General features: G+C 47.4%; 2 protein-coding genes across 2 annotated transcripts in view; one reads left to right on the top strand and one right to left on the bottom strand.

The window, feature by feature from the left end:
- Pde6b (phosphodiesterase 6B) overlaps nucleotides 1-15033 on the top strand; it is a 43377-nt gene extending 28344 nt beyond the window's left edge. The window contains exons 4-22 of the mRNA XM_028782389.1: nucleotides 2719-2859; nucleotides 2946-3020; nucleotides 3597-3661; nucleotides 4542-4608; nucleotides 4808-4855; nucleotides 6295-6444; nucleotides 6674-6817; nucleotides 7531-7596; nucleotides 8502-8648; nucleotides 9761-9868; nucleotides 10105-10214; nucleotides 10414-10501; nucleotides 10910-11010; nucleotides 11112-11219; nucleotides 11535-11598; nucleotides 11806-11880; nucleotides 12496-12579; nucleotides 13842-13998; nucleotides 14794-15033. Coding sequence (XP_028638222.1) covers nucleotides 2719-2859; nucleotides 2946-3020; nucleotides 3597-3661; nucleotides 4542-4608; nucleotides 4808-4855; nucleotides 6295-6444; nucleotides 6674-6817; nucleotides 7531-7596; nucleotides 8502-8648; nucleotides 9761-9868; nucleotides 10105-10214; nucleotides 10414-10501; nucleotides 10910-11010; nucleotides 11112-11219; nucleotides 11535-11598; nucleotides 11806-11880; nucleotides 12496-12579; nucleotides 13842-13998; nucleotides 14794-14855 — 1860 coding nt within the window. The 3' untranslated portion in view covers nucleotides 14856-15033. The remainder of the gene's footprint in view (nucleotides 1-2718; nucleotides 2860-2945; nucleotides 3021-3596; nucleotides 3662-4541; nucleotides 4609-4807; nucleotides 4856-6294; nucleotides 6445-6673; nucleotides 6818-7530; nucleotides 7597-8501; nucleotides 8649-9760; nucleotides 9869-10104; nucleotides 10215-10413; nucleotides 10502-10909; nucleotides 11011-11111; nucleotides 11220-11534; nucleotides 11599-11805; nucleotides 11881-12495; nucleotides 12580-13841; nucleotides 13999-14793) is intronic.
- A 1676-nt stretch (nucleotides 15034-16709) lies between these two features.
- On the bottom strand, nucleotides 16710-17888 carry Atp5me (ATP synthase membrane subunit e). The gene is made up of 4 exons (XM_028782429.1): nucleotides 17815-17888; nucleotides 17512-17566; nucleotides 17198-17296; nucleotides 16710-16802 (listed from the first exon to the last, which is right to left on the bottom strand). The coding sequence occupies exons 1-4, from the start codon at nucleotides 17848-17850 to the stop codon at nucleotides 16777-16779; spliced, it is 216 nt and encodes a 71-aa protein (XP_028638262.1). The 5' UTR covers nucleotides 17851-17888; the 3' UTR covers nucleotides 16710-16776.
- Nucleotides 17889-24209: the final 6321 nt, after the last annotated feature.

Here is a 24209-nt window from a genome sequence, read left to right as displayed (position 1 = left end):
AGAACAGAAAATAAGGAAGGACAGGAAAAGTGAGGAGTCTGAGTTTGTATTTCCTTCTTTCTTTCTTTTTCCTTTTTTTCCCTCTTGAAACTGTCTCATGTAACTAACATTGCTCTCAGTCTCACTCTGTCGTAGATGCTGGCCTTCATCCTCCTGCTTCCATTTCCCAAGAGCCAGGATTATAGGCACGAGCCACCATACTTGGCTTTATCTTGGTTCTTGGTATATTGTTTTCACATATAAGTTTACATGATTTAATTTTTAAAATTTATTTATTTATTTTATATATATGAGTACACTGTAGCTGTCTTCAGACACACCAGAAGAGGGCATCTGATCCCATTACAGATGGTTGTGAGCCACCATGTGGTTGCCGGGAATTGAACTCAGGACCTCTGGAAGAGCAGTCAGTACTCTTAACCACCGAGCTATCTCTCCACATGATTTAATTTTAATAACAACAGTGTTTTTAACACCTGACTCCTAGGATTCCTAGATATCTGATATCGAGTTCTTAGATCACCGTGAAGTAAAGGTCTCAATACTGATGCTAGAGAACAAAGGCATAGCAATAAGAACAGCTGAGAGCTTATATCTTGGTCCATAAGTAAGAGAGAGGGAAAGAGAGAGGAAGATGGGGGGGAATAAAAACATGAAATCATACAAGCCTTTTGAAACCTCAAAGCCCTTCCCCAGTAACGTACCCAACAAGGCCATACATCCTAATCTTTCCCAAACAGTTCTACCAACTGGGGAGAATAAATACATTCTACCATCTTGGTCATCATTGATTACTGTGTTTGCAAGGGACCATTGGAAAGATTTTTTTAAAAAGGAAACAAGGAATGAAGAACAGAAAGCGCACAAGGCTTTCAGTCAGTGCTCACAGGCTTTGTCCTCTCTGGGCCTTCATTTCCTCAGGGTCTCAGATCTTGTTTTCCCAACTGGGTGAGGAATAATGGCATTCACAGAAGAGCTCAATTACTGGAAGAAACAGACCTCAGAGAGAAGGACAAGAGAAAGGGAGGCTACTCTTGAACACTGTTGTGACATTACTGTGTTGTGTCCCTGAGAAAATAGTTCGAACTACCAACACTCATATGACTCCAAAGTCAAATATGTGGCTGAATCTACCTGCACTGTAGCAGGACATCCAGCAGCTGTGGTAAACACCAGTGAGGGGTTGGGCCTGGCAACATAAGAAATAAAGCTCAGGGGCTGGAGAGATGGCTCAGCGGTTAAGAGCACTGACTGCTCTTCCAGAGGTCCTGAGTTCATTCCTGGCAACCACATGGTGGCTCACAACCATCTGTAATGGGATCTGATGCTCTCTTCTGGTGTGTTTGAAGATAGCTACAGTGCACTCATATACATAAAATAAATCAAGAAGGAAGAAAGAAAGGAAGGAAGGAGAGAAGAAGTAGAGGAAGGAAAGGAGCAAGCAAGCAAGCTCAGGGAATAGCTATAGGACAGAGGCATGGGTGACTCAAATACCTGCTCATTCAAACACACACTCAATGCTCACACTCACACAGGCACACATGCATACTTACAAGCTTACCTTAACACACACACACACACACACACACACAGAGAGAGAGAGAGAGAGAGAGAGAGAGAGAGAGAGAGAGAGAGAGAGAGAGAATATCAGCCAGGTGTTCTTCTTAGACATAATAAATGTCACTGCTCTTCCTATCCTCACATCCTAAGAACAGAAGCCCATGTTCCTTTCTTTTTGATAGTCCAAGGACTACCACAGCAGAGCAGCCAAACTTCTAGGTTGTGACCTCAGCTTTGTCATGGGGAAGCACGAGGTGTATAAGGGGTGACCAGAAATCACCCATGAATGGGGCAGGGCAAAAGTGTTAGAGGCAGAGGTGGCCTTGGGACAGCTAGGCCTGGGATCTCAGGGATGAGCACTGTGGTTTAAGATGTCCAGGGCTGGGCTGCTGATTTGAAGGTAAAAATGCAGTGCTGAGCCTATCAAGATTTGTGTCTCCTGCAAAATTGCAAGGAGTGTGGAAAGTGTCGAGAGTGAGCCTATGAGCACGTGGGAGCCAGAGGCCAAGGTGCAAAGATTGATAGGGATGCTTCTGCAGCAACAGAGTCTGAGTCACCCCACAAAGATGGAGACTGGGAAGAGTTACCTCCTACTAGGAGGGCTATAAGGAAATGAGCTCATCAGGTCCAAGAAGATCTGAGGACTGACTGGATTGGTAGTATACATTCCAGGGACTTGTGTTTGAGAACCATGGCCTAGGCTTGTGAAGGAGATTCTTGAATCTGGTCTGGCCAAGGACCTGTGTAGGTATTAACAAAATAGTCACTTTAAAATTCACCCTGCTGAGACACAAAAGGATCTGCTGTTTATAGTGCAAGCCATGGATCACCCTGGGGTAACTGTAGAGTGGATGAGAATGGTTACCTGGATCTTTGCCTTTTAAGCTCACAGTGACTTCAACTTCCACTCATTGGCTCATTCACTGAGCATGAGGTAGTAAAAGTCATGGTTATGGCCTAAGCAAGCCTGGAGAGCTTGCCATCCAGTGAGTTTCCAGGTGAGTTACATACACACCATTAGTCAGTGTCATCCTGGGTTCAGGGCCAGTTGGGCACCCTGTAGGAATTAAGCTTGAAGTGTTTGTGGTACCAAGACTGAGTGGACCCCAGAAGCCAGACAGGTGAGGCCACAGGCTCACATGTGTTTCACCCCTCCAGGTGCTTCTCTGGTCAGCCAATAAGGTGTTTGAAGAGCTGACAGACATTGAAAGACAGTTCCACAAGGCCTTCTACACTGTTCGGGCCTATCTAAACTGTGACCGGTACTCAGTGGGCCTCCTGGACATGACCAAGGAGAAGGTGAGGTTTCAAAGTCTCAGGTGCCTCCTCCCCAGCATGACCCAGCTCATAGGCTGAGTGTCCCTTTTCTCTTCTTCTCTTTCCAGGAATTCTTTGATGTGTGGCCTGTGCTGATGGGGGAAGCCCAGCCATACTCAGGCCCACGAACACCTGATGGCCGGGTAAGTCAGGCTGATAGGTGGCAACTACCCCACAGTCTGGCTAGCCTTGATCCAACTCCATGAAGAAGATGGGGACATAGTGTAGCTCCAAGCACCTATCTACTCTCATCAGCTTGCACTGCCCCAGTGATGGTGGAGTCTCTAGATTTGCTTTAGCTTGACAGAGCTCCTATAAATATTGTGACATGCTTGCACATGAATTTTAGTGTATATATGGAGTATGGGCCCAGTTGGTATGAAGTTAAATGGGATACAGGAAAGATAGAGCTAAAACATAGATGTACAATACACATCTATGAGTGCCAGAGAGAGAGGGGGGGGAGGGAGGGAGGGAGGGGGAGAGGGAGGGAGAGGGAGAGAGAGGGAGGGAGAGAGAGGGAGGGAGGGAGAGAGAGAGGGAGAGAACAGATAGACACATAGACTGTACATTGTACATGTGTAATTACTGGGTGCTAAACATGTGTCATCTGTGGATGTGCATGGATCTGTCTGGGTGGGTGATCTCTTTTCCATTCAAGAAAGTCTCCATTGAGAAGCTGACCAGGAGTCCCTACACTAATGTGTTTTGTTTCTCAGGAAATTGTCTTCTACAAAGTCATTGATTATATCCTTCATGGCAAAGAAGACATCAAAGTCATTCCGTAAGTGCTAGGCTTTGACAAGTGGCTCACCCCAGGATGGGACATCCACAAACACAACCTCTGGAGTAGCCATCTCTGGGGCTTTTAAAAAAAGATTTATTTTATTTATATTAATGCACTCTAGCTGTCTTCAGACATACCAGAAGGGAGCATCAGATCCCATTACAGATGGTTATAGCCACCATGTGGTTGCTGAGACTTAAATTCCAGGACCTCTAGAAGAGTAGTCATTACTCTTAACCACTGAGCCATCTCTCTAGCCCATCTGGGACTTTTATATAGAGCCAGCATGGCCTTCCCAGAACAGTTAGGAGGAACATGGGTAGATGACTAGAGAAGTGACCAGTCTAAGGGACTTAGATATCTGAAACACATATCTATGGAGTCCAGGTGAGCTGTCCAGGTGGCCTCATCAGGAGAAACTCAACCATCCCAGCCTTGGCAGGTGAAACCTTCAGGAGGTGAGGCCATCACCACACCCCAAAGAAAAGTCTAGCACAGAGCTCTCCCCTATAGGGACAGTGGTCCTATGATTATGTGCCCAATGACCTCATGAACCTAGAAGCCTGTCGACATCCCAAACAGGCTCCAAGTAGGCAGTAGGGTTCAGGTATCATGAGTGAAGAACAGGTAGCCAGCCCTGAGTCTTCAGAGGCCAACTGAAGTCAGGAGTCTCCAGGAGGGAAAGAGACCCTGCAAAATAAGGAGTTCCAACATGGCAGAATGGAAGGCAGCTAGCACATTCTGACCTCCTCCGGTCCTCATCAGCTTCCTAACCTCATCCTTCCTGAGCTCAGAGAAGGGTATAAAGTGAACTCATACACCGTTTCATCTAACAATCCAAGCATCCATTCCTCTGACCTCTGTTCTTTTCCCACAGCACACCCCCAGCTGATCACTGGGCCCTTGCCAGTGGCCTTCCAACCTATGTGGCAGAGAGTGGCTTTGTGAGTGTCCCTCTCCAGGCCTTGGCCTGTACTTGCTGGTGCTACAATGCATGCTGGCCTGCTAACTCCTATTAGCCCTTCCTGCTAGCAGCATTTTGTTCAGTTAGAAGCTCCTCTGTTATAGGCTAGGCTAAGTAGGTTAGTGCTTGTGTTCGTGTGTTCAGTTGCTCAGAGTGAAACTGCTTCTCTTCCTTTCCAGATCTGTAACATCATGAATGTTTCAGCTGATGAAATGTTCAACTTTCAGGTAATCTGCCTACTCATTTAATGAAACTCATTTTACTAGAAAAAAGAAGATATTTTGTTTCAGAAATGATGGATTGAATTACGTTTTTCCACTTAAAGCAACTTTTGGGGACTAGAGAGATAGCTCATCAGGTAAATTGTTTTCTATAATAGCATGAGGATCCAGCACCCATATAAATAAAACCCACATGTACCTGTCAATCCAAGTGCTAGGTTGGAGGATGAGGAGCAGGCAAGACAAGATGATTCTAGGGGCTTAGTGGCCAGCTAATCTAACCAATCAGTGAGATCCAGTATCAGTTAGAAGCCCTATCTCAGAAAATAAAGTAGCAATCAACAGAGGAAAGCATTCAACATGCACACACATAGGCACACCAATGTATGTAACATACACACATAAAACAACTTCACTTATACCTGTAATCCCAGCACTGAGAAGACTGAGGCAGAAGGATTGCTGCAAGTTAGCCCAAGGCCAACATGGGCTAAAGAATGAGATTCTGTCTCAAAAAGCAAAAGAAAAATAGAAGAGACGATTTGTCTCAGTGACTGGGAAACCATACCAGAAGTATGTGTGTTTGTACTTCAGGTCTACAGTTGAGCTGATTTTATGTGGGCTCAGTTAGATTTAACTGATCTTGGCTGGACTCAGGTGGTCTTGTCTAGTCTCAGTTGACCTTATCTGATCTCAGCTGATCTTGGCTGGACTCAGGAGAGCTTATCTGGGCTAAGTCGATCCTGTCTGGTCTCAAGTGATCTTGGCTGGTCTTAGTTGATCTTCACTGGGTTTAGTTGGTCTTCACTGTGTTCAGCAGAAATCAGCTAATCTTTGGGCTCAATCAATTTTGGTAGGACTCAGTGGAACTTTATTTGATATCACTTGATTGAACTTGGTATAGTTGAACTTTTCTGTATTGGAACTATGAAAGTTTAGAGTTTCTCTGCTCTACCTATCTTTATCTCGGTTTGGACAAACATGCCTAGGGCCACATAGCACTTTCTTGAGAGAGGTTATGTTAGTAGGAACATTACTAACAGCCTCTTGGAGGAACTGGCCAAAAAATACCATCCATATTTCATATTGCATGACAGAATGAACCAACTACCGAGTGTTCAGAGTCCAGTGTAAAACAGAAATGTGGATCCATTTGTTGAGCAGTTAGTAAGTGCTTTGAACAAGGCTTCTTCTAATAAGTATTCTTGGGGGCTGGAGTCCTCACATGCCCATGAAGTCTGTTATGCTGGGAAAACAGCCTCCTCAAAATTACAACACAAGCTCCATGAACATAAAGCTCACAGACAAGTGAAAAGTGAAGAGTCGGCATGCAACCTATTAGCATGGCCTGAGGACAGAAAAAATGAGGTCTAACCCTGACCCCAGTCACCAGTCCTTACCAGACCACACCTGGAACAGCCTAGTTTTTTCTCTACTCCTTGCAGGAGGGGCCCCTGGATGATTCAGGGTGGGTAATCAAGAATGTTCTCTCCATGCCTATTGTCAATAAGAAAGAGGAGATTGTGGGGGTGGCAACCTTCTACAACAGGAAAGATGGAAAGCCCTTCGATGATCACGATGAAGTCCTTATGGAGGTAAATATCTAGTATCATATGTGGACAGAGGGGTCCATCTATCATGTCGTGGGACATCAGCAAGGATTGTCCCTCTCCACACACATTTGGACTCTGGTTAGTACTACATCAGGGAGGAGAAGCCAAGGATAGTCCCCAAAGTTCTATCTCAGAAAGCCTCGTTCAGAGGCATTCATTGTAGTGCAGCAGAGTGCATGGCTAATGGGGTGACACTGCTCTTGTCCTCCAGTCTCTGACACAGTTCCTGGGATGGTCAGTGCTGAACACAGACACCTATGACAAGATGAACAAGCTGGAGAACCGAAAGGACATCGCCCAGGACATGGTTCTGTACCATGTGAGATGTGACAAAGATGAAATCCAGGAAATCTTGGTACTGTTCCTGGCATTTTATGGGGCCTCTCTTACTGGGGAAGGCAGAGAGCTCAGTGATAAGGACATATGTCTGGGGCCCAATGGCTAGGTCTAACCCTAACACTACACTGAGTGCAACTCAGACACTGTCCTTGTGCCTCATCCTAAGCAGTGAGTAGGTGTGATCACAGCCTTCCTAGCCCATCTAATTGTTCCATCTGTAATCTGTATGTGTCACTAAGGACAACACAGGGAAAGGAATGAATGTCATCGTCCCCAGGAACTTACGGCTTATGTCTGGAATTGGAGATGTCTGAGCACAAGGGAGACTACTGTCCTTCAGTGATTATCCTGTGTTCAACATGTTCTGTGATGGTACATCATCATTCTGTAACATTCACAGGATAAGGGTGATGTTGTCACTGTCACAGGAATAAAGGAGATATCAACACTGACACACTTATGGATGGACATAGATGGCATGATACCGCCATTATGTCACATTGGTGTGAAGGTTAATAGTCACTCAGTCATAGTCATAGGGTTAAGGTGATCCTATCGTCCTGTCCCTAGTGGAGGAAAGGTAATGAGGTCACTATGTTACTGTCATTCCCAGGGTGAGAGTGATATTGCCGGCTACCATATGGGGTGTAGGTGATGGTGTTACTCTGTTATATAGGGTGACGTGACATTATCATTCAGTCTCACAACTCACCTGTTGCTCTCTGTTAGCCAACAAGGGATCGCCTTGGGAAAGAGCCTGCTGACTGTGAGGAGGATGAGCTGGGGAAAATCTTGGTGAGAATCTGCTTCCAGTGGACACAAGCTGTTCTCATGAGTGTCAGGAGAAAGCCCTGGTACACACAGTGTCCTCTCATGATGTCAGTACTACCTGTGTAGGCATATCAACCCTCCTCAGCAGAGATGACAACACTGGCTCCTAGAGGGTCCAGCTGGAGTTTACTTGATATCTGCCCTACTGAGTGTCTCTGTCTACTTTCCTGTCTCCTCTGTGTTTCCCAGAACTATCCATGTTTTAGTTTCTACATGTACAATTTAGGCCAAGTGTCCATCTGTGCTAGCTCCCTACAGTAGTAACTAGGTGCTACAGTCCCTAGTCTAGATAGATCTATGTTCATGTGTATGCATACTTCTGTGTGCACTTGTGTATGCACACATGTGTGTAGGCACATAGAAATACATGTTTATGTGTCTCCCAAAGAACACTCATACATCAGCCTGACAGTTGTGGGACACCTACCTTTTTCTGTCACCTGTGTGATTTATCAGAATCACCAGAGCTGTTTGTCTTACTGAATAGGTTTTGGAGTTTATTGATACCAACAAGTTCTAAATACTAATGGCTCTGTGTGTTGTGAGTGTACACATATGTGCCCATGTGTCCATATGGGTAGGTCTAAATCCATGAGTGTACCACTGTATTCATGTATATATCTTTATGTTTGCTTTTCCAACATCACTGCCACCAAGCCAGGCAAGCTTCTCACTGTCAGGTTGCCTGGTGCAAGGAAACAGTAGAAAACGATAAGTAGTGACCTAGCTATAAATTTGAGTAACTGGAAGGCACACATCACCAGAGATACCTGGGTGTCTGCCTGGACAAGGGTTCAGAGAAAAGAAAGGTTAAGAACCAGTAGGGGTATGGTAGGCCTGCTTCTCTCAGCCCACAATCTCTCTTACAGAAGGAAGAACTTCCAGGGCCTACCAAGTTTGACATCTATGAGTTCCACTTCTCTGACCTGGAGTGTACTGAGCTGGAGCTAGTCAAATGTGGCATCCAGATGTACTATGAGCTGGGTGTAGTCCGAAAGTTCCAGATCCCCCAGGAGGTGAGGAGATGTAGCTGGAGGTTCCAGAACAAGAGGAAGTGGGGGGTGGTAAAGGGTTACAGATCCCCTAAGAGGTGAAGTGTGTATGGTAATGGGGGGTGTCCACGAGTTCCACAGAAAGTGTTGATGACAAACACGTCCATCACAGTGAAATACAGTGATTGGATGGATGGATGGATGGATGGATGGATGGATGGATGGAAAGTTTGTTAACTAGGTTTTCCAAACAACATTTTTGCATTTTTTGTCAGGACAATATTCCCTATTTCACAGGGAAATAGGGAGTTTGTCATAGGGAATTGCAGCAACTGCCCACCAGAATAGAAATAGAAAGCATTTTCTAGGGTTGCTTACAGGAGAGCCCCTCAGGGATCACCACTGGGAGTAAGGAAAAGAGCTCAGAGCCCAACCATTCTGCTCTCTCCATGGGTTTCTCACTCTGCTCTGCATCCACCTCCATACCTGTGTTCCCACAGACCACAAGAAGAATGAATAATCTCTCATGCTCCTCAGAAAACAGGAGCAACAGGCTGGTATTTCTGAAAGAAATTTTACTAAATGCTAAGGGAAACAGTCAAAAAGAAAACCATTGGAATAAAAAATATTTCCAAATAATTATTTGACCCTAAATATCATAATGGAAGAAGTAAAGGGCTCCCTTAGCCTGCATCCTCTTGTTGAAGAAAATGTCGAGGTGTCCCACCTTACTGCTCAAGGGCCACACGTGACGCACTCAAACATTGAGGCCTTAAACCGATGGGTTTTTTGTTTGTTTGTTTGTTTGTTTGTTTGTTTAGTTGGTTTTGGTTTTCTCAAAAGATCTCACATGCCAGGGGTCTTCTTTCCATTGTGAGTCTGAACCACGGGAAGAGAGAGGCATTAAATTTCCAATGGCTGGAGCTGTTCTTTGCTCCAAACAGGAAGAGCCCTTCCCAAACAGGAAGGGGCCAATGGGAACAAGGAACGAGGGCTCTGAGATCAACAAGTTAGAAGTAGGGAAATAGGCATAACAGACTCTAATGCAAGCAGTAGAGGGGCTTGGGTAGACTCTCATGTGGTGCTGTATAGACTCATGTGTGGATCCCAGAGCCCACATGTCCTCTGCTCCCCAGGTCCTGGTACGCTTCCTATTCTCTGTCAGCAAAGCCTATCGAAGAATCACCTACCACAACTGGCGCCATGGCTTCAACGTAGCCCAGACCATGTTTACACTACTCATGGTATGTATGTAAATTGGATGGGCAAGATGACTCAGGGGTCTGGGGCAAGGACCATAGCTAACTACCTTCTGGCCTAAGGATATCAATTGTGCCTATCCAGTCCCAGCAATGGGTGGAAGGGACCTGGGTGGGCAAAGGGACGGGTTTGGGCTACCCCACATTCCCTTCAACCCCTGCCTTCTGGAGCCAGAGAGCTGGGCCAGTGGCAGGACTCAGGTCTGGACCTATCCCCACAGACAGGCAAACTGAAGAGCTATTACACAGACCTAGAGGCCTTCGCCATGGTTACAGCTGGCCTGTGCCACGACATCGACCACCGTGGCACCAACAACTTGTACCAGATGAAGTAGGCTGTGGGGAGGGCAGGCTTGTGGTGGGTATGGAAAATTATAAATCATGTGCCCTTAGGGTGAGTCTTTGCAGTCTGGCAGTCGGTACTGAGATGGACCACCTTGAAGGCGTAGTGCCACAGGGGTCAGACCTCATCCTACTGCCTTCTAACATTGCTTTTATTGTGTTTTCCTGTTAAATAAAATATACAACAGATCCCAGAATCCTCTAGCCAAGTTACATGGCTCCTCAATTCTGGAAAGGCACCACCTGGAATTTGGGAAGTTTCTGTTGGCAGAGGAGGTTTGTTCCTGATTTGTTCTGGGTTCTCCTCTGGGCTATGGTAGCAGCAGGAGGCCCTGGGCAGCATGGATTCATCAGTGTGAGATGCTGAGGGACAGGCTCACATCTAGAGATGTTCCCACATGGGGCAGAATTGCAGTCATGGAGGCAGTAGCTAGGAATGGCCACTAGAGGGTACAACGGATCATGGAAATGGGCAAAAGTTTCTGACCCAGGACACTAACAGACAGACACCAAGGGAAGACAAGGATGGCTATCTTTGCTTGGAGAAGTAGCCATAAGATTGATCTTCACATAAGTGAAGGCCAGGTTAGAGTGAGAGGATTAGACAGAATAGGCCCTGAGAGTCAAAAACAAGGGTACCACAGACATCTGCCACAACCCAACACCAACTGATGGTCCCCACAGAGTCTGAACATCTACCAGAACCTGAACCGGCGGCAGCATGAACACGTGATCCACCTCATGGACATCGCCATCATTGCCACTGACCTGGCCCTCTACTTCAAGTAAGAGTGCATCAGAGGCAGGGGTGGGGGTAGAGCCCTCGGTAGATACAGATAACCATGACCAGTCTGTCATCAACTCCTCTCCTCCTTCTTGGGATCAGAAAGAGAACAATGTTCCAGAAGATTGTGGATGAGTCTAAGAACTATGAAGATAAGAAGAGTTGGGTTGAGTATTTATCCCTAGAGACCACACGAAAGGAGATAGTCATGTAAGTAGCACGACCACTGTTGGCCAATGAGCCCTGTAGACCTCCCTAAACCCAGGGACAAAAGACTCCACAAGAGTAGTTCTAAACTGAACAAAGGTACTGTCTCAATCTGTCCTGAGGTTCATAGGCCTCAGCACGGAATCCAGAATTTTCCTTAGTACTCTTGACCACCACTTGCTTCAAGCTCAGCTCCCCTACTTCACCTACAAGATGGTGATTCTGGACCAGCACCTTCCCTAGTACTGTCCCAGAGGGCTGCTGAGAAAACGTGTTTACTCTCTGATCAGGACAGGTAGTCTGTCTGTCTGTCTACAGGGCCATGATGATGACTGCATGTGACCTGTCTGCTATCACCAAGCCCTGGGAAGTCCAGAGCAAGGTCAGGACTGATGACCATCTGGACCCAGAATAGCCCTTCACAGGCCATCCTGGGTCTGTACCTAGGGAACCACAGGGAAATGGTGTTGGTTTTTGAATACTTGGGTACAGCAGTGAGAGGCACTATATACACTGCCTGCAAAGCCTCTAGGAGAGGTCCTGCTGCTCCTGAACATACAGCCTCACTATAACTTTTGTGTGTGCTCAGGTTGCTCTTCTGGTGGCTGCTGAGTTCTGGGAACAAGGAGACTTGGAGAGGACTGTCTTGGATCAACAGCCCATTGTGAGTGTTGCTTCCAGAATTTTCCATCTTGATATATATGAATTAGAATGCTTGGTAGTGCTCCAGACCCCAGGAATTTAAGGTCCTGGAGTCTTAACCTTGATTTGTGGGGCCCTTTGGCATAACTATGGGCAATTTGGCATCTTTTACAAGAATAGAAATCATAAAAATTTGGAAGATCTGGGTTGTAGCTCACAAGCAAGAGCGCCTAGGGTCTATGCAGCTGCAGAGCACATCCACTAGGCCGGACAGTCCAGGGAGGTCAACTCAGAGAAGGGCAAACCCAGGGAAAGACAGGGAGTAGTGGTAGTAGTCCATGACAAGATAGATAATGAGGTAGTTACAGTTAGGGTTAGGACCCACTGCTAACACCAGAGATGACACATACATACATACATACATACATACATACATACACACACACACAGGAACTGGGAAATACATAGGGTTATTCTGACCACTTTATCTTCCAAGCCAGCTCTAGCTAATGTGAAGAGCTGTTTAGAGGAGGCTTTAGGCGAGGTATAGACTCAGCAAGAAAGAGTTCTTTGCCAGCAAACAAGTCTCATGGGGAGAGACAGCACCTATGTCATCTGCCTGTGTTTTCTTCACAAGCCCATGATGGACCGGAACAAAGCAGCTGAGCTCCCTAAGCTGCAAGTAGGCTTCATCGACTTCGTATGCACTTTCGTGTACAAGGTGCGCAGCAGGGGTATTCTGTGTGGGCTGGGGTGGACTGGAGTGGACTGGATCCAGCAGGGACCTAACAGGGACATTTGTGTGGTCTCCACCTTTATCTGACAAATGAGGGAAACCACAACACCCATCTCAACTTGCCCAGGCAATGGTTTGGCCCCGAACTTATGACTGTCCCTCAGAAGCACCAAGTATATTCCCTAGAATGTCCTTCCTCACCCTGAGGTCTCACCTTAAACATCCATGCCTCAGAGTGCCCCTTTACACACAATGGGCACACCATCTTCAGGAACATGGTTGCAACTTGCCTACTAGGTATCTGTGAAAATGTGAAGGTAAGCCTGAGTCTTACCTGTCTCCAATGGCATACCCCAATACAACCTGAAGAACATGATAGCAGCCATGTTCTCACTAGCTGGCCAGGCACCAATGAACTGCCAAGTCTTCAAGTTCTGCTATTTGATCATAGAGTATAGGACTTGAAGAGTTAGGCCCGACTAGTGTCCTCATGTGATGTACACGACACCCAAGCTCCACACCACTCTAGTTGTACTCAGTGGTGACAGACCCCACATTGTAAGGTAGAGATGCTGTGTGACTTCAAGTGAAGCCAATCATAAGCAGTCAGGGAGGCAGGAAGAGGTAACCACTATAAGCCCCACTGTTCCTCTGCCCATTGACATCACCTGAAAGCAGCTGTAGGGCTTGCTGGAGCTTCCAATCATCCTGCAGGTGACATTCTCGGCTCTATCCTTGGGATGTTCAACCTACTAGTACTGTTATAAATACTTAATACCCAACAGCTCCATCTCACAAAAGTTCCTATCCTGTCCTCCTCCTCAGGTATTTTCTGGAAAGGGGACATGTCAGTGGTTCTCTCCTATGCTGGTTAACTATAGATGACATTGCCTGGGGTGAGCACCAAGTGAAATTGCTAAGGGTTGGTAAACCAAGGTCATGCTGGGCCTGTGGTGTGGTGTGGAGCCATAGATCATGTGACTTGCGGATCAATCTTTGCAGTCCCCTAAGAGTGGTCATCTTATATACACGGTGCCAGGGAGTATGAAGCCTCATTTCACCATCCTTATGAATTTTAAGATAAATATGCCACAGATACTAGAATCCTATAACCAAGATATATAGCTCCACGATTCTAGAGCATTCTCAGTTCAATTAGTGGTAAGGAAGCCTGAGGCCTTGAAGAGCTACTGTTTGAGCCCTCCAGGATCAGTGAAACAGCATGGTGACTTCTCAGTTCCCTCTAGGAATTTTCTCGATTTCATGAAGAGATCCTGCCCATGTTTGATCGACTGCAAAATAATAGAAAGGAGTGGAAAGCACTAGCTGACGAGTATGAGGCCAAAGTCAAGGCCCTGGAGGAAGAAAAGAAGAAGGAAGAAGACAGAGTAACAGCCAAGAAAGGTCTGGGCCCCTCAGAGGACTGGGATGAGCTTATAGTTAACCCCTAAATCAATGCTGTAAGATGGCAGAGAACCATCAAGCAAGCAGCAAGGCAGCTAATCAGATAGCCTGACAGCTGAGACAGAGGCTCGGGAGCTGAGGAATGCCCTATCCATCTACCCTGTCTCTCATGGGGCATGGCTATTCATGCCATGTAGATAACAGACCAGACCAAAATGCTCCCTCACTGAGACAAGAACACTAGCATACTCATTCCTGTACAGGGGGAGTAAGCTCACCTAACTCTTTATCAGCCCTTTTGTTCCACTAAGTAGTTCCTTGCCAGGTGTGGTAGCAGATGCCTGTAATCACATGCTCCTCCCCCAGCTATCCTCAGAAACAAGGGAGAAAACCTGAATCAAACAACAAAAGGGGAAAAACACAGTGAGCTAAGCAGGAGTTAAGGATGCACAGTACTTACCCTGTATCACGTGAGTCAGTTGAACAAACCGATGCACCACAGATCAGAAGCCCAGTGACACTATCTTATCTTTTCCTGGGTTTGTTTACCCTGGACCTGGGGTTCTCCAGGGCCATCGCAAAAGCACATTGAATAAGGCAGCTTCTGGGTCATGGGAGGTCAGGACTGAAAGTAATCAGGGCATAGTGTCCGCAGAGGCTCAAGCACTAAGCAAGGCTCAGCATAATCGGCTTGGGTTGGCTACAGACCTAGTTCAGCCCCTGCAGGGAAAATCTTCAGGGGCAGAGGGCACTAGGTATACAAGACAAAGCCTCACACTCCGTCTTCCTTTGCAGTGGGCACAGAAATCTGCAATGGTGGCCCAGCACCCAAGTCCTCAACCTGCTGTATTCTCTAAGTTCTATCTCATGGCTTCGGGTCCCTCCTGCCACTCACTCACTGGATACGGACTCTGCCTATAGCAGTTTGGTATAAGACGTTAGGAACAGGGGGAAAAAATGATCGAATGTAACTTTGGATATTTTGAAAATTTAAAGGTGTTTTTACAAATTAAAGCCAACTATGAATAAGTTAAATGGTGTAGCTCATAATATTCATCTGGTTTGATAAAGTTCCCACAGAGATCTTTATAAAGGATCTGTGAAATGTGTCTGGAATCAGAGCTCTACTATTGTATGTATGTATTCAGTCCCATCTGCTTCAGCAAAAACATATGCCCAAGAGGTCAGACAACACAGAGAAAATAACTCGACATTATCACACATGTTGACAGCATTGGAGGGCACATCATATTTGGCCTGTTGAGACACTCTGCTGGGCCAAGGCTGTGATCAGAGCTGAGATCATATGGAAGTGGCCTGGGAGAGACCCTAAAGGAGGAAGCAGCCAGTGGCTTTGTCTGCTGTTGATGCTGCAGCTGTACAGAGGAGCCTGTAAGGTAAAGCAGAGGCAGCCCAAAGGGACCTCACAAGACTAACCTCTGAAATGGGCACTATCTGGCAAAGAACAAACTTATGGGAATCCCAAAGAATCTGTCCTCCTGCCAGGCCAACACTAACTGGATGGAGCCATTCCTGGGAAGAGAATATATCCATCAGTTCATCCTTAGCACTTGGGGCAGGGGGGAATGGAGTGGCAAATTTAACCCTCAGAGCCCCAGATAGTGGGATACCATTTAGGGAAAATAGAAGGGGAAAAAGGCAGCTCCTCAGCCTCTAAAACCACAGCTTTGAAGTATATATATGCTGTTCATATTACATTTGTAGATCAACTCACTTTAAAAACAAAAACAGGCTCCAAACCTAGAAAACTTACTCAAAGCACAAAACAGGGGAAGCAATGACACTTCTAGTTTGCTTTTGATTGTTGTGATAACCAAGAGCAAGTTGCAGGGCTTGCTCTATTTGCTTATATGTCTTCATCAGTGAAGCAGGGGGAGAGCCAGGAGTCATGGGAGACTGCTTACTAGCTCCCTTATTTTGCCTTCTTAGAGGACCATCTGCCCAGTGGTGGTACCACCCACAGTGGGCTGGGCACTTCCACAAATTAACCATCAATTAAGAAACTGCCCCACTGCCGGGCGGTGGTGGTGCACGCCTTTAATCCCAGCACTTGGGAGGCAGAGGCAGGTGGATTTCTGAGTTCGAGGCCAGCCTATACAGAGAAACCCTGTCTCGAAAAAACAAAAAAAACAACAACAAAAAAAGAAAGAAATTGCCCCACAGACATGCCCACAAGCCAATCTGACAGACAATTCCTTATTGGAGGTTCCCTCTTTCCAAGTATCTAGTTTGTGTCAAGTTGACAAGAACTAACTAGCACACCAGTTGGGCACAGGAGCCCAGTCAGCCAGGCCTCCTTGAATAGTTCAGCTTTAGGCCACTTTCTAAGACCCAGAGAAGAATTATGAGTTGGAGGTACAAGACCCATGTTATTGTGAAGGCATCAACACCCACCTGTCCTCCTGTGCAGAGCTTGAGCTGCTGACATAAGCAAAGAGCCCAGGGCAGAGCAGGGCAGAGCAAGCTGCATCCAAGAGGCTAAGCCACTCTATTACCCTGGCATCTCTGGAGTCCAATTTGGCCTTACCACTGCACCCTTCGGTACTTCTCTCATGCATCTGAGCTTCACTTTGTATGTGTGTCAGATAATGATCATTAACTCCTTCGGAACTCCACCCACCCCACACCCACCCAAACCACAGAGCTGGTGCCTAGAAGCAAACAACCAAGGCAGTAAAGAGAGGAAGCCATAGCATCACACAACGAAGCTTTATTCATCCTCAACGACTAGAGAAAACCAAGCTCACTGACGACGCCTCACTTGAGAATGCTGTCATCTTGAGCTGAAAAGTGAGAGGAGACCATGTCACACATTATACAAACTCCAGCCACCTTACGAGGACTTCAGTTTTTAAACAATCAAGAATTTTATTCCAAGAGAACCTAACTTCATCACTAAAATCATCCCTTGCATACCCAACTGCTTTCTCCATCTGACTGGAATCTACATGAAGTCAACAGAGAGGGGTCAGAGAGTCTGTTCAGCAGTAACCTCTCACAAGGCTATCTGCAGATGCCACCCAAAGAGAAGGGGGTAGTATGCCTCCCCCGCTCCACTGGGCTCCACGGAGGGAAGCATTGGACAAAAGCATCATGGGATGAAAGGCAGCCCCAGGTCCACTAGTCAGCAGCTACTTCCAGAAAACTCGGGGGTGTTGGGAGGGGCTGAAAGCCATACCTTCTGCCAGCTCTCTCTCAATCCGTTTCAGCTCGTCTAGTCTCTTCTTTTCCTCTGCTGCTATCCTCCTCTCCTCCTCGGCCCGGGGTTTCAGGTAACCTGGGGAGTGGACGCAATTAACTTCTTCCCTAAAAAATGCTGCTTCGTGATAAAGCCGACTCCAGAATCTTCGGGTAGCTGTCCCCACTTGTTCCCCGCTAGGAGCATCACCTCCCTCTCGAGGAGCTGCCGGCCTGAGCAGTGTCACACAGCCAGGTGTCACACAGCCAGGTTTCTCTCACCCAGAATCCCTCTCTACTGGTCCCCAAACTCACTGTAGCGCTTGGCGCCGTATGCCATGCCGAGGATCAGAGCGGAGTACCTGCCGAACTGCAGAACAAAACGTTAGAGCAGAAGGCACACCGGGGGAACAAGGGGATGGCAGGGATTGGAGATCGAGGAGTACGAGGAGAGGGAGCACGGGGCGGATGTGTGTGCAAGGGTTTTGCAGGCCCGGGATTGCTTCGAGACCACAGCTGGCAGTCTCGAGGGTGGGCAATGCTAAGTCAAGGGAAGGGAGAAGAAAGGGGGCATACAGAAGCTCTGAGCACCGTGCAGCGACGGTGAAGCGGATTCACCTTGATGAGCGGAGAGACCTGAACCGGGGGCACCATTTTGTCCGTGACCTTCGCACCGGAAGCTCAACTGGGGCGGAAGACAGCGAGAACGCAAGACCCTTCCTGAAGTCAGGAAAGCGCATGCGCCGCAGCGAAAACGCTGCCCCCTAGTGACTGGAGGCTAGCAGGGCGTTCCCACGGAGCTGGTTACCACTTTCCGCGTGAGAAATCTCTGGGCTGTCAGTGTAAGATGGCTTCAGAAGGGTGGTGACCGGCGTGTAATGAACGACCAGCCCTGGAATCCGTCGCCCACGTTTTGTGGACTGGAGCACGCAAACAATCCCTTCGTCTCTTGGAACGCACGAGCACACCTGGCCGACTCGAGCGGCCCACTGGGTGCGGTGGATTGGGCACGAGATTACAGAACTTGTATTGGCCCTTCATGAGAGGTCAGCAACCACCCAGCCTTGGACGCATATGTCCTCTGGCCAGTATTTTCTCGCCCAGAACTCCTATCTCCTACCTTTGGATGTTTTGGGCCTTACAGGTGATGGTCATCCAAATGGGGCTAACCCCTGGATCTCCCTGGCCACGCTCTCAGGACCACAGGTCCTGAGTCCTAATGACCTCTTCTCCAGGCCTCGAGGGGACAGACCGTGGAGCACCCAGATTGCCAAACTATCTTTCTGCAGTTCATGTCCCCAGAGAGGGTGCCTCTCTAACAGCCATGTCTGTCTAGACTAGCAGTTCTCAACCTGTAGGTTATGATCCCTTTGGCAAACCCTTATTTCCAAAAATATTTACGTTATGACTCATAACAGTAGCAAGATGACAGTTATAAAGTAGCAATGAAAATAATGTTGGGGGGGCACATAAGGAGCTTTATTAAAGAGCCACGGCATTAGGAAAATTGAGAATCGCTGGTCTAGGCAGAAGTTGTCCAGGGATGGGTTAAGCAGGAGACAAGGTAGGTACCAGCTGTGTCTGCTGGCAAGCAATCTCTGTGGACCTCTGTCATGGTAAGGTTTGTAGCCACCCACTGAATGGCTGGCTTTACCCCAATGCCCCATAGTGATTTGAAATCTCCCTAAGGCTGTCGACTGAACCACCCTCCTCAGTTTTGCATTACTCCAGGGCTTGGAAAGGTACACAGTCCATAGTAATGGTATCTTCTCCTGACTTCATTAAGTCCATATTTAACAGGAGAATACAACTATGCATATAAAGTGGATAAAATGCAGCAATGAAAACTTCAGGACTCATAATAGGTGCTGAGCTCTCCTGGGCCATCAGAAGAGGAGCTACTCCTCTAGGCCCTGGAACTGTGCCTACATTTGGTCTGGAATACAAGCCCTGGGCCTCTTCTGTTGGAATCCTAGAAAATTTCCTAACCTGGGAAGAAAACTACTCAGGCCATGTGCCACAGGTGTACCCCATACTCTTATCTTGTCTTTGAGACATCTGGTCTTCAGTTCCTCACTCCCATCCCTTCCTTCTGACTTGTTACTCCCCGAGGAAGCTGTAAAGTCATGCTGACCTACAAGGCACCAAATAAACTTCCTCACCCCTCTTGGCCATCTGCACACTGATCCCTCTTCCTTTCCTGATCTTGAGCAACTGATTAGATAACCTTATGTGACCAAACAGGTTTCTTTCACTAAATCTTAAAATAAATCAGACTCCCTAGTGGCTCGAGTTTCCATAACCAGAAGTGACTCTGGGGTCCAAGAAGAGTGTGGATTGCGGGGTGGGTGCACAGAAGCTATATGGAGTAGGGGTGGAAGAGGCTTACAATACACACACTGGCACAAGCATGCACATGAATGGCTTGCCATCTGACAGTACACACACTGGCACAAGCACACACACGAATGGCTTGCCATCTGCTGTAGCTCGGGGTTATTTGTTGAGCAGTAGAAGTGGTTAAGTTTCCACATAGCTCAGGATACCACTAGGAGGATTCTGCACCTGTTGGAACAGCTGTGTGAAAAATCTAAATATTCCCGATGTGTTGCTATCTTTAGTGCTGTACTCAGGCTCAGCCAAGATCCTCCCTGGGGTCTTGACCTCTCAAATTCAGAGCTTACCACACCTGTGGCTGGGCTAAGCCCAACCAAGGCCCTTTACTGTCAACTATCATTCCCATACCTGGACAAGCTTACACCTCTGGTAACATGGAAGATGTCACAGTTTAGAAATGTACCAGGGTAGGAGTTGCTCAGCTATCAGATGCACAATCCATCCCCAGTCATCCCATCTGTGGCTGCTCAGGTCCTACTTCCTGCTGCCCCTATGTGGCATCGGCCTCCAGACTATGGGACTGTGGGAGAACTCATCTGTTCACTTCATTGTATTTCCTGGACTTCCTCATCTCAGATAGGCCTGCAGGCCCACTCCCATATCTCCTGCTCTATTCTCACCCCAGAAATCCAGTGTCTGACAGCAGTGACAGAATACAAGTCATATTGCTTCCCTGAACTTTGCCTGTCAGATGAGTAAGGGGAAACCTGAGAGCCATGTCAAGACTGACCGCATTGTAGACAGTCTAACCATCTCTAAGGCTCTTCTACCTCAGAAATGTTATTGCCCATGACTCAGCTACAGAGGGGCCAGAAGTGGCATCAGAATGGCTCCTGGGTCTGCCAATTAATCAGGAAATAAAAATTAGTGCCATGAAAGACTTGATACACACAGAACAAAACATAAATTCTTTACCAGGCTGTGGTGGCACAATCCTAGCACTAGGGAGGAAGATGCAGACAAGTCTCTTGAGTTTGAGGGCAGCTTGGTGTACAAAGTGAGTTCCAGGTCAGCCAGGGATACATAGAAAAGCCCTGTCTCAAAAACAAAAACAAAACAAAACCAACAAAACATTCTTGGGTCAGGGCCATTTATCTGCTGGTTTTGAAAAGATCTATGCTCAGCACCTCCAGTTTCTGCTGCCCTAGCAAAGCCCAGTTGCCCAGTATGACTTAGATGCCCAGACTTTGGAGATATAGCATTCTTGGCAGAGTAAAATCTCCTGGTGCCTGGGCTGAGAAAAGGGTTATCTGAGTTACCACTGGGCTACCTGGGCTCACTCTGCAGTTGTCCAGTCCCCTGGGGTGGCAGTCCTCAGCTTGTTCTTGTAGGAAGTGGCAAGCAAAGTCTGATGGCCTTACGGAACCAGACACCATCTTAAGACAGGCAGGAACTCGATCCTGGGCAAGCAAGACTCCGGCATGGTGAGCAGCTAACAAGGGAGGTGCTGAGCAGAGGCATCCAAGTGTGTGTGTGTGTGTGCACTTACACAAGGATGTCTTTGTGTGTTTGCTCATGTGAACATAAAGAATGGTTGTGGGTGTAGAGACACATGCCCCGAAGCTGCCATGGTGACAGACTAGGAAGAACAAGGGAGGGCCTGGACTTTCAGAAAGCTGGATGACAGACATGAGCCCATCCTTGGAGTTCATTTACCCTGAAGCCCTCTAGGATGGGACATAGTGGGCTGCTTGGACCCTCCAGTCCTACAGTTCCCTCATCCTGTGAGTTAAGTCTCCCAAAACATGAGATGTCTCCAAGTGTTCCCCCAATTGCCTCAAAGGACTCCTGTCTCCAAGACAGCAGGAAGGCCAATGGAAAACAGCACTGCATATCCAGAGGCACTCTCCAATGTCTTCTCTAATTCTCAGCAGACCTAGATCTGGAAGTTCTAGGAGGTAAGTCTGCCTTTGCTCTCTGGGAAACACTCTCACAGCTGGTACCTGACCCTTTGATGGAGCAGAGCCAGGTGTGGGAGGTAAGGGTAAGACCTAGGGCAAAGGGAGACCACCAGCAACGCAATAAGTCTGGCATTGATTCTCAGCCCTTCACCCTCATGGATAAGAAAAGAGACAGCTTCATTGACAAAGAGAATCCGTAGGACACTTATCACTTCCCTGAGGTGTGATTTCTTCCTCAGGTAGAGCAAGGGCATTGTCCCTAAATGCTGATACACCCTCTTATTTTGGGGGTGTTATGGCCAATTCTAGGTTTGTTTAGTTTTCCCTTAGCTATTCCAAAGGGCTCTACTCTCAGGGTCTCAAGGTAGCTATTCAAGGCTGTGGTTTGTTTAGAGCTAGCAGAGGATATCAAGGATGGTTAGAAAAATCTGGGATAGGTTTGAGGCAGGGACTAGGGAGGCAACCCAGTGGATGACACAGCTAGCCCTATTCCCCTCCCGACACCTCCATTCTACCCCTAGACTCACCTCGTGGCTTAGAAGAGGATATGTTCGGGTAGGCTGACTCATCATCTCAAGAACTAGATGCCAGCTCTTCTCCCACCCTCTCCAAGCCACTTCAGCTGACACAGAGCCTTCTCTCTCAAAGTTACCACCATGAGACACTCCTGGGGTGGAGGTGGAGGGGGGCAGGGACTTTTGATCCTACCTTAGAAGCTGGGAAAGACAGTTACTTTTTATCTGGGATTGTGGTTTCCTAGTGCCTACCTTCTCTATATTTGAGAACAGAAAACAGTTCTCAAATTTCTTCTCTCCTCCACAGCAGATGATGTCCTTAGATTTGAAGTGACCTGAACGAACCCAGCCTATATTCCCCACACTTGGCCCAAGCACTCCATCTCATGCCTCCCCTTTGTCTATATGTGCTCAGCACTGCTCTGGAGTCACCCTGGGAATGACAGATGTAGGCTGTCCTGTAGGGTCACCTATCAGTGTCAAGGGCAGAGGGAGCTGGGGATAACATTGTGGGCCCACTTTATACCCTTCTGCCCACGCTTGCAGAGGCAAAACTAATGTCAAGGACAACGAGGTGGATGCCATTCTCAAGGAGTCCTCATGGCCCATCAACTTCACTATGTTTCCTGAACGTGTTTGGAGGGATGATCAGTGAGCTCTCCCCTGGGACAGCCTCAGCTCAGCCACCTGCCAACGTTCAGTTTCAAATACTTAAAACTCCAGATATTAAAAAAATAAATAAACTTCTAGATATTTTACATAGGTGCCTAGGATAGCTTCAGACCCCAGAGCCTGTGGCCATGGATGTGGCATAAGGTCTTGGAGATGCAGCCTCCTCAACAGAGCAACGTCTCCTTGTGCCTTGGCTAGAGGAAGGAGTATCTATGTCACTTCCAGGCTACCTCCTCTCACTCTGCAGTTGTCCAGTCCCCTGGGATGGTAGCCCTCAGCCTGACCTTATACAAAGTCTCTGCTAGACATCTGAGCTGTCCTAGGGGACATCTCTTGAGAAACCTCTCTCAGTAGTTCCCAAGCCTTAGGAGTCCCAACACATCTCCCATCTATCTAGCTATATGTAGCCTCTGTCACTCTCAAAGCCCTGGCCCCCAAATGTAAGTCAGGGCTACCCATGAGTATCTGAGAATCTAAGGTTTCCTCTTAGAGTGAACAGTGGGGGTTCTTGGGACCCTAGAACAGGAAAGACTCCCCAGATGGTACAGCAAGACTAATCACTTGAAGCTCTAGGACAGGATAGAACTCTAAAAGCCTTTTTTGTGGGCAGGCACAACTACAGAGACCTAAATCTCTTCAAGGCACTCAACCTCGATGGCAATGGCAGCATCCACAAGGAATAAGTTAGTGCTGGTTTGGGGTCTGCTGAACACCCACCCCGAGAAGAGGCATGGTGCCTGAGCTCCAAGCCCACCTCACCAGCCCGTCTTGGGCTCTAACTCTAGGGAATTAAAGAGCCACCAAGACCCTGAGAGCAGAGTCATTTGGAATAACTAATTCCTGACATTTGGGCCTTCATGACCCAGGGTGCCATTGTCTATCCATCCATTGCTGTCTTAAACCGCTTCCATAGATGGATTACTATACATGCCACTAGGAAAAGGAAACATTCTGTTATCCTGGGCATTTGCCTCTTACCCCATCAGGTATCTGCTGAGAGTCATGACGAGCTCCAGGAACCATTAGGCACCTGGGCTTTGGTGGCAAGTGGGCAGGACATACATTCTAAAAGCCCAAGCATATTAGAGGGCGGCTAGAGGCAACATTCCTCCAAAAGGATATATCACCACCTTGCTACTGGCCAGCTCAGTAATAGAGGCAGCAGACAAAGAGGCAGGTCTATGTCAGGCCTCCCACGAGAAGAGCCACAAATAGGAACTTTCCACTCTTCCTCAGAGCAGCCTAATTGGTCACTTTCCCACTCTCAGCATTAAAGGTCTACTGGTGTTCCAAGCCAACAAGATGACTGCAAATGAGATCTGCCCAACCCCCAACCCCACATCTATGGCTTTTACAAGCCCAAGTATATCAGAAGTCAGCTAGAGGCAACATTCTCCCAAAAGGATAAATCACCACCCTATTATTGAGCTAATGAGCTCAATAATAGAGGCAGCAGACTAAGAGGCAGGAATAAGGTCTAGGTTTCCACCATGTTTATACCATCTATTTACCACCACCACCACCACAA

Source organism: Grammomys surdaster, unplaced genomic scaffold (genome assembly GCF_004785775.1).
Source record: "Grammomys surdaster isolate TR1022 unplaced genomic scaffold, NIH_TR_1.0 751, whole genome shotgun sequence".
NCBI lineage: Eukaryota > Metazoa > Chordata > Mammalia > Rodentia > Muridae > Grammomys > Grammomys surdaster.
Note: the sequence above shows the minus strand (reverse complement) of the source record. Positions and strands in the feature narration are given on the sequence as shown.